The sequence below is a fragment of the Jaculus jaculus genome, chromosome 5, assembly GCF_020740685.1.
Source record: "Jaculus jaculus isolate mJacJac1 chromosome 5, mJacJac1.mat.Y.cur, whole genome shotgun sequence".
Classification (NCBI taxonomy): Eukaryota; Metazoa; Chordata; class Mammalia; order Rodentia; family Dipodidae; genus Jaculus; species Jaculus jaculus.
The window spans coordinates 137,318,104-137,332,226 of record NC_059106.1 but is presented as its reverse complement, the minus strand read 5'-3'; the positions used below and the strand labels follow the sequence as shown (position 1 = coordinate 137,332,226).

At 44.8% G+C, this 14,123-nt stretch overlaps 1 protein-coding gene across 1 annotated transcript; it reads left to right on the top strand.

Moving 5' to 3' along the window:
- Positions 1 to 11,958: 11,958 nt before the first annotated feature.
- LOC101605018 (heterogeneous nuclear ribonucleoprotein K-like) lies at positions 11,959 to 13,911 on the top strand. Its single transcript, XM_045151243.1, has one exon. It carries the CDS (start codon positions 12,024 to 12,026, stop codon positions 13,407 to 13,409), a length of 1,386 nt encoding a protein of 461 aa, XP_045007178.1. The 5' UTR covers positions 11,959 to 12,023; the 3' UTR covers positions 13,410 to 13,911.
- Positions 13,912 to 14,123: the final 212 nt, after the last annotated feature.

Below are 14,123 nucleotides of genomic sequence, written 5' to 3'. Positions count from 1 at the left end.
AGTCAGCCAAAATAAACCTCATTTTTCCCACAAGCTGCTCTTGGTTGGGTGATTTCTACCAGCAATGCGAACTGGACTAAAATAGTTCCTTAAGCTCAACTTGCCAAGCCCTTTCCCAGTGGCCTCTCTTGCAATGGTCACTGGTTCTATACACTGCCCTTAGCCCTTCAGCTGCCCCAAGGAACCCTTTAATAAATGCCTCCCTTTGGGTTGCCATGTTAAGATTTCCAGTCAGGCAGGCTGTGAACTTCTAGAACTTACAGCTGTAAGGAGCAAGGCAAGGCCAACTCTTTCCTGAACAGAACCCTGTGCCATCCCGTGTGTGTGTCCCAAAGACCACACTGGGTTGGAACCATCTCCAGAGAAAAGCCTTGTCTTAGTATCAAGGCCTCTGCCCCAGCCCATGTAGTAAGGCTTGACAGAAACTGAGCCTGGCCCTCGGGGGATTCAGAAACACCTCAGAGCTAAAGACCAGAGAGGCTACAGAGGTGGGGGCATGGGGATCCCTAGTCAGCCAGGCTGGGTCAATGAACATGGCGACTGAAAGTTAGTGCCCCAAATTGTGAGAGAAAGAATGAATTGATTAGCAGATGGTGGTGAGAGAACAGATTCACTCATGGAGGCACGTAAAACTGGATACCTGCCTAATACTGCATACAGAAGTAGACTCTGGGAGCAGGAGATATGGCTCAGTGGATAATCACACTTAAGCAAGGAGGCCTGAAACTGCCTGAGTAAAATTGCCCGGTACCCACATAAAAAGCTGAGCATGGTGAGATGCATCCGTAACCCCCATCCTGTGGTTAGGGCAGGGGAGATACTGGAGAATTACTGGGGTTCACTGACTGAGAGGGCAGCCTCAGGTTGGGGCAGGGGCTCTGTCTCAAGGAACTATGTAGTGAGTGATAGAGGAAGGCATCCAGTGTTCTCCTCTGATGTCTTTATGTTCACACGCACCCCAAAAGTAGTCTCTACATAGAGTAAAGAGTATCTGAAAGAAAAAAAAAAGTGCAGTTAGTGGAAGAAAATGGGAGAAAAATATCATGTCAGCTACTAGGTCATTGGTATGAACAAATACCTGACCAGAACAATGTGGGGAAGGAAAGAATTTACTTCGACTTATAGTTCCAGAGGGTAAAGTCCATCAAAGCAAGGAAAATATGGCAGGAAGCCAGTGTTACACTGGCAGGCAGAAGCCTAGGGAACAGCAAATGGTACTGGGCTATAAAATTTCAAGGCCTGTCCCCAGTAACATGCTTTCCTCCAGCAAGACTCTACCACCTAAAGATTCCACAGCCTTCCTTAAAAAGCAGCACCACCAGCTGGGGGTTAAGTATTCAAATACTTGATCCTATGGGAGATATATTTCATTCAAACTACCACAAATCTAGTACATCCTAGGGCACCACTGCAATTAAAGAACATTTTGCAATGCCTAAAGCTGACACAGCACTAGGGCTGGGGAGATGGCTCAGTGGTTAAGGGCACTTACTTGCAATACCCATGTAAAGCCAGATATAAAAAACATACGGAGCCGGGCGTGGTGGCGCACGCCTTTAATCCCAGCACTTGGGAGGCAGAGGTAGGAGGATTGCCGTGAGTTCGAGGCCACCCTGAGACTCCACAGTGAATTCCAGGTCAGCCTGGGCTAGAGTGAGACCCTACCTTGAAAAACCAAAAAGAAAAAGAAAAAAAAAAAAAAACATACGGCATTTGTTAGCAGCAGCAAGAGACTTCACACACACACACACACACACTCACGTGCAAATAAATAAACAAAAAATATTTTTTAAAGTTATTCTAAGTCAGGCATAGTGGCACACACCTTTATTCCCAGCACTTGGGAGACAAAAGTAGGAGAATAACCTTGAGTTTGAGACCACCCTGAGACTACATAGTGAATTCCAAGTCAGCCTGGGCTACAGTGAGACCCTACCTCAGAAAAAAAATAAAGTTAATCTAGACTATATAAAACATTCCTAAAGATCAATAAGGAAAAATATCCTTAGTAACTTTGATAGAACAATGGACAAGGGGCTGGAAAGATGTCTTAACAGTTAAGGCACTTGCCTATGAAGCCTATGGACCCAGGTTCGATTCCCACAAAAGCCAGATACACATGGTGGCTCATGTGTCTGGAGTTCTTTTGCAGTGGCCAGAGGCCCTGGTGTGCCCATTCTCTCTGTCTCTCTCTCTTTCTCTCTCTCCTAGCAAATAAATAAATAAATAAATAAATAAATAAATAAATAAATAAATAAATTTTAAGAAAAGAAAAATAGACAAGACATGAACAGGTAAACAACAGATGAGAAATCTAAGAAGTTAATAGGCATACAAGAAGATATTAAAACTCACTGAGGCCAGGTATGGTGGCACACACTTTTAATCCCAGCACTTGGGAGGCAGAAGTGGGAGGATCACTGAGTTCAAGGCCAGCCTGGGACTACAGAAAGAGTGAAACCCTACCTCAAAAACAACAACAACAACAACAACAAAAAACTCACTGAGAATAGTGAAATGTAAATGCAAACTCCCATGATACGTCACTTGTGCTCATTAAGCTGACAATCATTTAAAAGTCAGATAACATTAAACTGAAAGAACTTGGTGCCCATAGAAGTCAATCATGCAGCCCCCAGGAAAGCAGAGGTAGATGGGGCCTTTCTGGAAAGTCTGGCTCTCCTTGGTCAACTTGAATCTTGCATATGACCTAAGAATCATGCTCCTAGATATGCATCCTCACAGATACCTATAAAGGAACCCTTAGAAAGGTGTTCGTGTATGGAGTTTCTACAGGGGCAGGAATTGAAGGAAACCTAATTGTCATCCACTAAGAGAGTAGCACATGATAGCACATATAGAGTTCAGACGTCTTGAATTAAATGTCATACAGTAACATACTTGGATAAGAGGAAGAAATAAGATGTATTACATAGTACTTTTCACACAATAATTTAAATAAATTCACATAGACCAACAACATGCATTTTTTGCCAATAAGAACACATTAAAGAAAAGATTTCCATTAACATAATAACATAGTGGAGGAAGGGGAATGAGAGTAGGAACTACGTATATGGAAGATAAGTGAATGAATAAAATAAGGAAAGGGCTTGTGCAGGCCAAGGATAATAATATACCAAACCCAGAAGAAACAATAATTCAAACCCTTTTCACCCCAGGCAAACAAAATCAACCATAACAACAAATGAAACAAATGACATACGTACAAAATCGTGACTAAATAAAGTATGAGGTCTACTATATCTACTGTAAAAGGGGCCCAGGAGACCTGGCAGGGAGAGACCCTGTACAGTGTGGAGGAATGGGAACTGGCTCAAGGATGGAGGTGTTTGGGACGTATTGACGGAACTGTGTAAGAAAAGGCCTCTTTCCCAGGTGGCTTGTGTCGGCAAAGCCCACTCACAGAACAGCCTGTTCACTCCCCTCCAGAGATGACAGCGTCAGAGCTGGTCAGATTACTGCACGGAAAGCCCAGAAACCCACCCGAGATGCCTGCTATGTAGCTGGACAATCAGGAAGCCTGGAAGGTGGCCTCCAAGCTGGGCCCAGGCCATATCTAGTGGCTGGTTCTAAGTTGCTATCTGGAGTCTGAGGACATGGCTTAGTTAAATGTGCTTGCTTGCAAAGCCTTCCAACCCAAGTTCAGTTCTCCAGCCACTCAAGTAAAGCCAGATAGGCATTCGTTTGTAGCATCAAGAGGCCATGGTGCCCATTTACTCGTGTGCACACACACACACATAAATAAATAAATATTTTTTAAAATTTCTGTCTGTATTGCCATCCCCTCCATAGTGCTCTTGTAAAGCTCAGCTATGGATGCAGGAAGGGAAAGACCCAGGCTCAGGCAGGAAAGCAGTGGTGCACGGGATACTGTCGTCTGCTTCCAGCAAAGGAAGACTCAAGGGTAAACCACTGTTCTCCCAAAGATTCTGGAGGGACAACAAACTGCCTTCTTAATACATGAAGGCCTAATTTTAGAAGGAGGACGAGGAGGAGGAGGAAGGGGAAGAAAGCAGAAGAGGAGGGAGGGCAGGGGAGGCGGGGGAGAAGGAAGGGGAGAAGAAAGAATGGGAAGGGGAAGAAGAAGAGAAGGGGGAGACGAGGAGGAGGAGGGAAGGAGGGTGAGAATTAAGAGAACTGAGAGAGGAATGTCTGTGACTTTTATGGAGGTGTGCTCATCCACTGGAGAAGGTGGCTCAAAGGACAAGCTCCTTGGTCTAGTTCTGTAGTGCTCTAGAGATGCACAAGCCACCTGCTGCCCACCCCCAGCACTTTTACCCCCCGCTGTGTGCCAATCCCATCATGCCAGACCCGCATGAGAAGAGCAGCGCTTTTGGAGGACTCTAGAACCGAAGGGGTGTTTGCCGTCCAGCACCAGCGAGATCTAACAGAAGCCCAGCCCTTGCTGGGGGCTACACACCGCCACTTAGGGGTGGGGCTGGCTCCAAAGCTCTAAAGAATATTCTCAAACCGTGTTCCTGGTCTGCCAGTGCCCTCAGCTGTTGGGAGAAGGAAGGAAGATTCTTTCTGGAAGAAGATCCTCTATCTCAAGTTAGTACTCAAAATAACCATTTTAAATAGACTTTCCAGAAAGCACAGGAGACAAAACAGCATGATGTAGAATTGACAGATACCATGGACCACAGAAGTCTACCCCTGCCAGGTGTGAGACATTATACTTAACAAGATGCAACCTGCAACCCAACAGTGCTTATTGTGTCTGTGGAGATAAAAGCTAAATTTACGTTTTATGTAAAATTATGTTTTATGTAAGCCTGTGGAAATTTTGAAAGCAGCACTGGAGTTTTTATTTTTAATCCTTTTAAATTTTGTCTGTGTGTGAGAGAGAGAAAGAGAAAGAGAAACAGAGAAGGGGGGGGAGACATGTAGCACCCCATACACTTGCCTGCAGCTGGTGCACTCTCCCATGCGGCCGGAGCAGCATGATGGGGGTCCCTGTCGCTCGCTCACTCTTCCTCCCAGTCTGCTTGGAAGCCAGAGTCTATAATGATTCCAGAGCTTGCGGCACTGCTTGTTCTCTGGTCTCTGCCCCCCGCAGGGCTGGGATCCGGAGATTCGAACTCTGATGGTCTCAAGCCCCCTCAGGCCCCTCAACTCACCTCGTTCTTGCACAGGAAGTGGATTTAACTTCTGAGCCATCTCTCCAATCCCTGGACCTTTGGTTCTTTTCTTTCTTTTTTAAAGAGCTAGTTAGATATTGGATGGGTAGGTAGCTGAGTCGGTAAAGTGCTTGCTTTGCAAGCACAAGGACCTGAGTTCAATTCTTAGTACCCACATAAAAAAAATGCCAGGCCTAGCCGGGTGTGGTGGCGCACGTGTTTAATCCCAGCACTTGAGAGGCAAAGGTAGTGAGTTCGAGGCCAGACTCGAACGCTACATAGTGTACTACACAGTGTAATTCCTGGACAGCCTGGACTAGAGCGAGACCCTACCTTGAAAAGACAAAAAAAAAAAAAAAAAGTCAGGCCTGGTGGTATGTGCCTGTAATCCCAGGGCTGCAGAGATAGAGACAGCAAATCTCTGGAGTTCATTGGCCAACCTAGCCTAATTGGTGAGCTCCAGGCCAAGGAGAGACCCTGTGTCAAAAAAAAAAAAAAAAAAAAAGCCAGGTGTGGTGGCGCACGTCTTTAATCCCGGCACTAGAGAGGCAGAAGTAGGAGGATTGCTGTGAGTTCGAGGCCACCCTGAGACTGCATAGTGAGTTCCAGGTCAGCCTGGGCTAGAGTGAGACCCAAAAGTTGAGATTGCTCAGTGGTTACTTGACTGCAAAGTCTAAGAACCAGTACCCACGTTGAGCCAGATACACAAAGTGGCACATGCATCTGAAGTTCATTTGCAACGCAAGAGGCCATATCACGCCCATTCATTCTCTCTCTCTCTCTCCCTACCTGATGGGTTCAGGAGGCCAGTGTAGGAGAATCGCTGTGAGTTTGAGGCCAGCCTGAGAGTACATAGTGAATTACAGGTCACCCTGGGCTAGAGTGAAACCCTACCTCAAAAAAATGGTGGTGGGGGGGAGCCAGGTGTGGTGGTGCATGCCTTTAATCCCAGCAGTCAGGAGGCAGAGGTAGGAGGATCACTGTGAGTTTGAGGCCACCCTGAGACTACATAGTGAATTCCAAGTCAGCCTGGGCTAGAGCAAGACCCTACCTCGAAAAAAAGGGGGGGACTGGAGAGGTGCTTAGTGGCTAAGGTGCTTCTTGCCTGCTAAGCCTAGAGATGCAGGCTTAATTCCCCAGTACCCCCATAAGCCAGATGCACAAGGTGGCACATGTGTCTGGAGTTTCTTTGCAGTAGCAGGAGGCTCTGGCATTCCCATTCTTTCTCTCTATCTGCCTCTCTCTCTCTCAAATAAATAAATAATTTTTTTAAGGTGAAGTGAATGGCATTCCTGAGGAACGACATCCACGGTTGCCCTCTGGGTTCCACGCATGTGCACATATGTGCCTGTGCCCTTCCTCACACATGTGCACTGGGGCACATGTGAATGTGCAGACACAGGCGCATCTCACACCTGCAAAAAGAGCTGGACACGATAGAACTGAAAACAGTGCGATGATCTACCTAAGTACGCAACCGACAGACTTATAACATTATCAGTGGGCAGGGATATGCCCCGGAAGGAACCATCCAGAATGCACGCCAAAGAGGCACAGAGACAGAAAGCGCAGGATGTAAGCGTGGTGATCTGGTTGTGACCTGCGACCCCACTGATCGTCAGCCCTGCGCTTGCGTGGAACCGGCCCATGGATGTCCGCGGCCGGTGGAAAAACTACGAGAGCCTGGCGTTTCTCGGTTCTATGAAGTGCGCTTTTGCCCTCTAGTGGGAGAGTTTGGATTTCCTCGAGGTTCTGCTAAGGGATTAAGTCAGAACCCGAGGGACGCGACCCCGAGGCCGCGGCAGACCGCAGGAGTCAGGCTGGTGTCGGCGCCAGCGCCCACGTCTCCTCCCGCTTCCTCGTCCTTCCTCCTGTCCATGATTCATTCTCCGCAAGGAAAATGGGAAAAACATCTTTACTTCCCCACCGGAAACCCACTACTTAGACTAATAAGAATTTGAAACTAAAGAAAGATGGGGAAGGAGGACCTCTCCATGCTAGCTAGCTCCAGTAGAGTTTTTCACACTGGTCTTAGGAGTTTATCTGATGCATTCATCATTTGCAGATACACACACACACGCACCCCTATATGTTGCTGTTAACACAATTGAACATTTAAAATAACGTGTTGAGTAACACTGCCCAAGGTCAGTGCACCCACCTGGTATGCAATTTTAGAAATAGTTCGTGGATTTCATGGTTTTGGTAAGATTTGCTCTTGGTTCCTGGTAAAGCATTCTTTCTGTAAATATTTATCTATCTATTTATTAGTGATTTAGTGCTTACGTGTATGCATGTGCGTGTGCATGCCATGCTGCAGGCGTGCAGGTCACGGGACAACCTCCAGGTGTCTGCACTCTTCCTCCACCTCTTTTGAGACAGGGTCTCTTGCTGCAGCAAGCAGACACCAGCCTAGCTTGTCCTAGACCTTCAAATTCACCTCTCCGTTGTGGCTGTATTGGGATTGCAGACACACATGCCACTTTGTGTCCAGTGGTACGTGGACGCCGGGGAGTGATGAGCTCAGGGCAGCAGGCCATGCCAGCAAGCACTGTGAACCCCTGAGCCGTCTCCCCAGCCCCCTGGTAAACATTCTTAGTCGCATTTCAGATTCCTTTCCTTGTTGGGTACTCAGGAAGTGTAGGTAGGAAGACCAGGAGGTGAAGGCCAGCCTGGGATACATAAAACTGTCTCCTACATTACTTTCTCCAGTTTCTTCTGGGGTAATATTTATTTTAAATTCTAAATGTTATTTGATACCAATTGTATGTTTTATGGATTTAACAATTTTCTCTACATATTCAGGTTTTATGTACTATTGTCCTATAACTATTGTTCTTTGTTTTGAATCTGGCATTATACTCCCCTTCTAATTTCTATAGATAGATAGATAGGCAGACAATTTCTGTACTTACAGACAACAAACCATGGTATTTCCCTCCCCTCCCCCACTTTCCCTGTCATAACTGCTTTCCGTCATATCCCCTCCCTCTGTCCATTAGTCTCTCTTTTAATTTGATGTCATCATCTTTTTCTCCTATTATGAGGGTCTTGGGTAGGTATTGCTAGGCACTGCGAGGTCTTGAATATCGAGACCAATTGCTTTCCAGACAGTTGTATATAAGGGTGGTACCCTTCCTTTGGCTCTTCCATTCTTTCCACCATCTTTTCAGCAATGGACCCTGAGTCTTGGAGGGTGTGAGACGCTTCAGTGCTGGACACTCCTCCATCCCTTCTTCTCAGCACTCTGGTGCCTTTTGGGTCATCCCAGTGGTCTGAAAAGAGAAGCTTCTCTAACCAGAAGTGAGATTAGCATTAATATATGAACATGAGCCTGAATCCTTCAAATTTCTTTTTCAATTTTTATTTACTTATTTGGCCTGTGTGTGTGTGTGTGTGTGTGTGTGTGTGTGTGTGTGTGTAATGTTAGTCAGGGGGTGTGAGAGCCACAGCCTGTGTGGCAGTCAGACGATGACTTTCAGATTTGTCCTTACCAGAGTCTCTTGTTCACTGCGCCATTGCCAGACTAGCTGGTCCACAAACTCTCCTGACTCCTACTCCTTTATCGCCATAAGCACAATGGGACTACAGAAGCCCCCCAACAGCTTCTGGCTTCTTTTATGTGGGTCACAAGGATCCTACTCAGAGTCGGATGGCAAGCTCTATCCACAGAGCCACCTCCCCAGCCTGCCCTCCTATTTTCTAAGATTGTATTTTATCTCTTTCATTCATCCCTTATAAGATACCTGGTTATTGGAAATTAGATTTGGGGGCTTTATCCCCTCTTGCCTTGCCATGGACAGGAGCTCTTCACACTCTTTCCTCTTTCCTTCTCTTAATCTAATAAAGTCTCACTAAATATTACCTTCCGGTCTGTGGATTTCAGTTCTTTGAACTCATAAGACAAGAATCTAGGGACACCCAAAACTACTGGTGTGTTGGCATATAAATTGGCGCATTAGCAGAGGAACCACAATTCCTGTTTCATATTGGCATGTCTGGCTGGGAACTTAGAGGGTGTTTGCCTGCTTCCTGCAGGAGGCACGATATGTTCTGTTCCTTAAATTTTTTCTTCTCTGCAACTTGTACTTGGGAACTTGGCACATCTAAAACTTGGTAGATTTGGAAAATTTCTGTGGGAGACATGTATTAAAACTTTCTGTTTTCTCTTTCTGCCTGCTTGTAAAGATTGTAAAATGCAATGTGTGCAGAAAGAACATTGACTGAGTTTGTCATGATATATTTTTGTGTTTGCTCTGTGTACCACTGGCTTGAGTTTTAAATGCAAATGACCAATGCTAGTCTGAGAGAAATGCAGATTCCATCTGGGATTGCTATGTTGGGTTTGTGCTGGGGCAATAGTCTGGGACACAGATTCAAGAAGCATGTCCCCTCTAGATGGTGCTATCTTTGGGGGCTCAGTCCAGGCTTTACCTGAAGACCATAGACTCAGACTCACCTCAGAGTCAGTATGAACCAAGCCAAACTGGGAAGCAAGCTGGGAGAATGACTGTTGTGCTTCTAGCATTTCCCTGGCTCTCCCGACCAGGAGAAGCCCCCAGCCACCACTGAAGTTAAGTGTGTGAATGTATGGCTGAGTCGTGTCATAAGCATGACTCCAAAAGAAATCAGCCATAGATCCTATACAGTCATGTGAATATTTAGAGTCACATTGGTAAAGATCTAAGTCCTTAGGCTCTTTAGGTCCCCATCTGTAAGGATTTAAATATGTAGACCCTAAATTTAGGGTCCAATTGGTAAAAGTCTAAATCCATAGGCCCGATGCAGAGTCCCATAAATCCATAGATTCTATGGGGTCCCATTGATAAAAGGCTAAATTCTTAGACTCTCGATTTAGGTTCCCATCGATAAGGATTTAAATCTGTAGACCCTGGGAAGCAGACACTGCAAGGTCACACACTATAGTGTCCTCAGCCAGACAGGGCTTTTAAGGTCCTGTTTCCTGGCTGTAGATCTGGGTACATAGCATGAATGGAGACATCTTTTTGAACAAGAGATGTCTGGATAAGGTTGCTTAGGCTTGCCTGTAGGGTCTCATTGGTAAGGACATGAATCCGTAGATCCCAGGCTTAAGGGGACAATTTTAGAAGTGCCTTATGTGTAGGTTCTCCCTGCTCTAAAATGCTATGTCACCTCAGTACTCTTAGCTGACAGGGGACCATGTGTGCCCTGCCTGGGAGCATGATTTTGAGGTCCCCAGGGACTTGTTTTTATAACTAAATAAAAGTGCCACACAAATCTATTGAGACTTTAAATCAGTATCAACACATTGAGGTTTTTGACTCTCCATTTCTCTGCTTTTTCTACCTCACTGTAACGTAAATTATACTAATAAGTTTTTAAGTTCATGGCAGGTTGGTTTTTGAGAAATGGTTGGATACTCCTACCTTTTCTCACACTCCAAACAGATTTATACCCTGTGTCTTCTAGATCTTATCTTAAGGCATAATGGCTCCCTGCCTCTGTGACAAGGGGAAGGAGAATGACAAACAACATACAGTGTTTTTTTTTTCTATTTTCTCTCTTGTCTAATATTACTGAACTGGAGAGATGGCTTAGCAGTTAAGGGACTTGCCTGTGAAGCCTAAGGACCCATGTTCAACTCCCCAGATCCCATGTAAGCCAGATGTGCAAGGTCACACATGGCTAGGCACAAAGGAGCACACTTTCAGTTGCAGTTTTGAAAGACCTGGCATGCCATTTCTTTCTCTCATTCTCTCTCTTTTTCTTACTCTCTCATGAAAGCATGTGCCATCATGCCTAGCCAAAAAAAAAAAAAAAAAATTTAAAGATTAGTGAGGCTTTGTTAGAATATAGTTCTCAGACCTCTGTGAGACAGAAAAAGAAACATGAAAAGAAAGTGATAACCAGATTTAATAAGGCTTATAGTGAGAGAGAATTTTATACTTTACCAGCATGTAAACAGGTCATCTTACTTTGTTACATGATATCATGAGTGTAATTCAGCTGTGTCATTGCTGAGTATAAAATTCAGGCTTTATAAAAGAAGTAATCTGGCTTAATTCAATGTAAGTATTGTTTTAGGGAGGCAAGGAAGTCTCTCCCATATTCTGATAACCTGTGAGCTTACTCAAAGTTTTGGGGTCATTCATTCACAGTTCCTGAATCAAAGTGACTTAGCTCCAAGTTAACAGAGTTATAAATAAGAGACATGGGCATCACTCTGGTTTTTCTTATCCCAGGCAAAAGACCCTCTAGGAGATAAAGAATCCTGCCCGCACCCCACAGGGGATAATACCTTTCCTCCAGCTAAACATGTTTTAAGAAAAGTTAACTAAGATTCCCATGTCTGATTGTTTTTGTCTCCTATCCACTCCCTAAGATCCCCAAGCAATTTAGGGGATTACTGGAAGTCACATGATTCTGTTGCGCAGATCTTTCACCCTTGCACTTCAGAGGTAAAGGCAATAGCATCTGGAGTTTGAGGCCAACCTGCCTCCAGGCAATAACAAAAGAATCTCTCAAATTAACTTTAGGGATACTTCTCATGATATCTTAAAACAGAGATGTCAGAACTTTATTCTGCCTTAGTTGCTTTTTAGCAAAACCCTTTCCAAGTGTTTTAACTTTATTGGTAAGAATCATCTCCAGGGATGGCATGTCTTTCCCATACTTACAAATCCATGCTTTTGTTCAAGACTGGTATAACTGCCCTTATGAGTGTTTAATAATCACATGTAGCAACCAAAGCCCACCGGAGACACCAGAAATTAAAAGGGCAACTGATATTTTGGTCTCTGTTCTCAGGTCAAAGAGATGATGGGGACCGATTCTCGGTGGCGGCACGGCCGTGAGGCAACGGCGGACCCTCGCGATAACTGTCTTTAATATAAGAAAATGGAAACTGAACAACCAGAGGAAACCTTCCCCAACACTGAAACCAATAGTGAATTTGGTAAACGCCCTGCAGAGGATATGGAAGAGGAACAAGCATTTAAAAGATCTAGAAACACAGATGAGATGGTTGAATTGCGCATTCTGCTTCAGAGCAAGAATGCTGGGGCAGTGATTGGGAAAGGAGGCAAGAATATTAAGGCGCTTCGTACAGACTACAATGCCAGTGTTTCAGTCCCAGACAGCAGTGGCCCGGAGCGCATATTGAGCATCAGTGCTGATATTGAAACAATTGGAGAAATTCTGAAGAAAATCATCCCTACCTTGGAAGAGGGCCTGCAGTTGCCATCACCCACTGCAACCAGCCAGCTCCCGCTCGAATCTGATGCTGTGGAATGCTTAAATTACCAACACTATAAAGGAAGTGACTTCGACTGTGAGTTGAGACTGTTAATTCATCAGAGTCTGGCAGGAGGAATTATTGGAGTTAAAGGTGCTAAAATCAAAGAACTTCGAGAGAACACTCAGACAACAATCAAACTTTTTCAAGAATGCTGCCCTCATTCCACCGACAGAGTTGTTCTTATTGGAGGAAAGCCTGACAGGGTTGTGGAGTGCATAAAGATCATCCTTGATCTTATATCTGAGTCTCCCATCAAAGGTCGTGCACAACCTTATGATCCTAACTTTTACGACGAAACCTACGATTATGGTGGTTTTACAATGATGTTTGATGACCGTCGTGGTCGTCCTGTGGGATTTCCCATGTGGGGAAGAGGTGGTTTTGACAGAATGCCTCCTGGTCGGGGTGGACGTCCCATGCCTCCCTCTAGAAGAGATTACGATGACATGAGCCCTCGTCGAGGACCTCCTCCTCCTCCCCCTGGCCGGGGTGGCCGGGGTGGTAGCAGAGCTCAGAATCTTCCTCTTCTACCACCCAGAGGAGGAGATCTAATGGCCTATGACAAAAGAGGGAGACCTGGAGACCGCTATGATGGCATGGTTTGTTTCAGTGCTGATGAAACTTGGGACTCTGCAATAGATACATGGAGCCCATCAGAATGGCAAATGGCTTATGAACCACGGGGTGGCTCAGGATATAATTATTCCTATGCAGGGGGACGTGGCTCTTACGGTGATCTTGGTGGACCTATTATTACTACACAAGTAACTATTCCCAAAGATTTGGCTGGATCTATTATTGGCAAAGGTGGTCAGCGTATTAAGCAAATTCGCCATGAGTCTGGAGCTTCCATCAAAATTGATGAACCTTTAGAAGGATCCGAAGATCGGATCATTACTATTGCAGGAACACAGGACCAGATACAGAATGCACAGTATTTGCTGCAGAACAGTGTGAAGCAGTATGCAGATGCTGAAGGATTCTAATGCAAGATATTTTTTCTTTTTTATAGTGTGAAGCAGTATTCTGGAAAGTTTTTCTAAGACTAGTGAAGAACTGAAGGAGTCCTGCATCTTTTTTTTTTTTTTTTTTATCTGCTTCTGTTTAAAAAGCCAACATTCCTCTGCTTCATAGGTGTTCTGCATTTGAGGTGTAGTGAAATCTTTGCTGTTCACCAGATGTAATGTTTTAGTTCCTTACAAACAGGGTTGGGGGGAGGGCATGCAAAAACTAACATTGAAATTTTGAAACAGCAGCAGAGTGAGTGAATTTTATTTTTTGTTCTTTGTTGGTGGTTTTAAAAAAAATTCCCCCCATGTAATTATTGTGAACACCTTGCTTTGTGGTCACTGTAAACATTTGGGGGGGGGGACAGGGAGGAAAGTAATAGTCCACATGTCCCTGGCATTTGTTCAGAGCAGTGTGCAGAATGTAATGCTCTTTTGTAAGAAACGTTTTATGATTTTTAAAATAAATTTAGTGAATCTATTTTTGGTGGTCTTTTTTTTTAAGACAATTTTCAAATGGAGGTTGAATATCCCAACCCCTCCCCCCGACCTAAACACTTGAGTTTGGTTTTCAGCTCCTCTGTTGGACAAAAGTGCTCCTCTTGAATATAGGTTTATAAAGCTTGGGTGATTTCTAGATGCTTGGACAGAAATTCCGTCACACTTCTACTCATAATGAACTCTGAGGGTGGT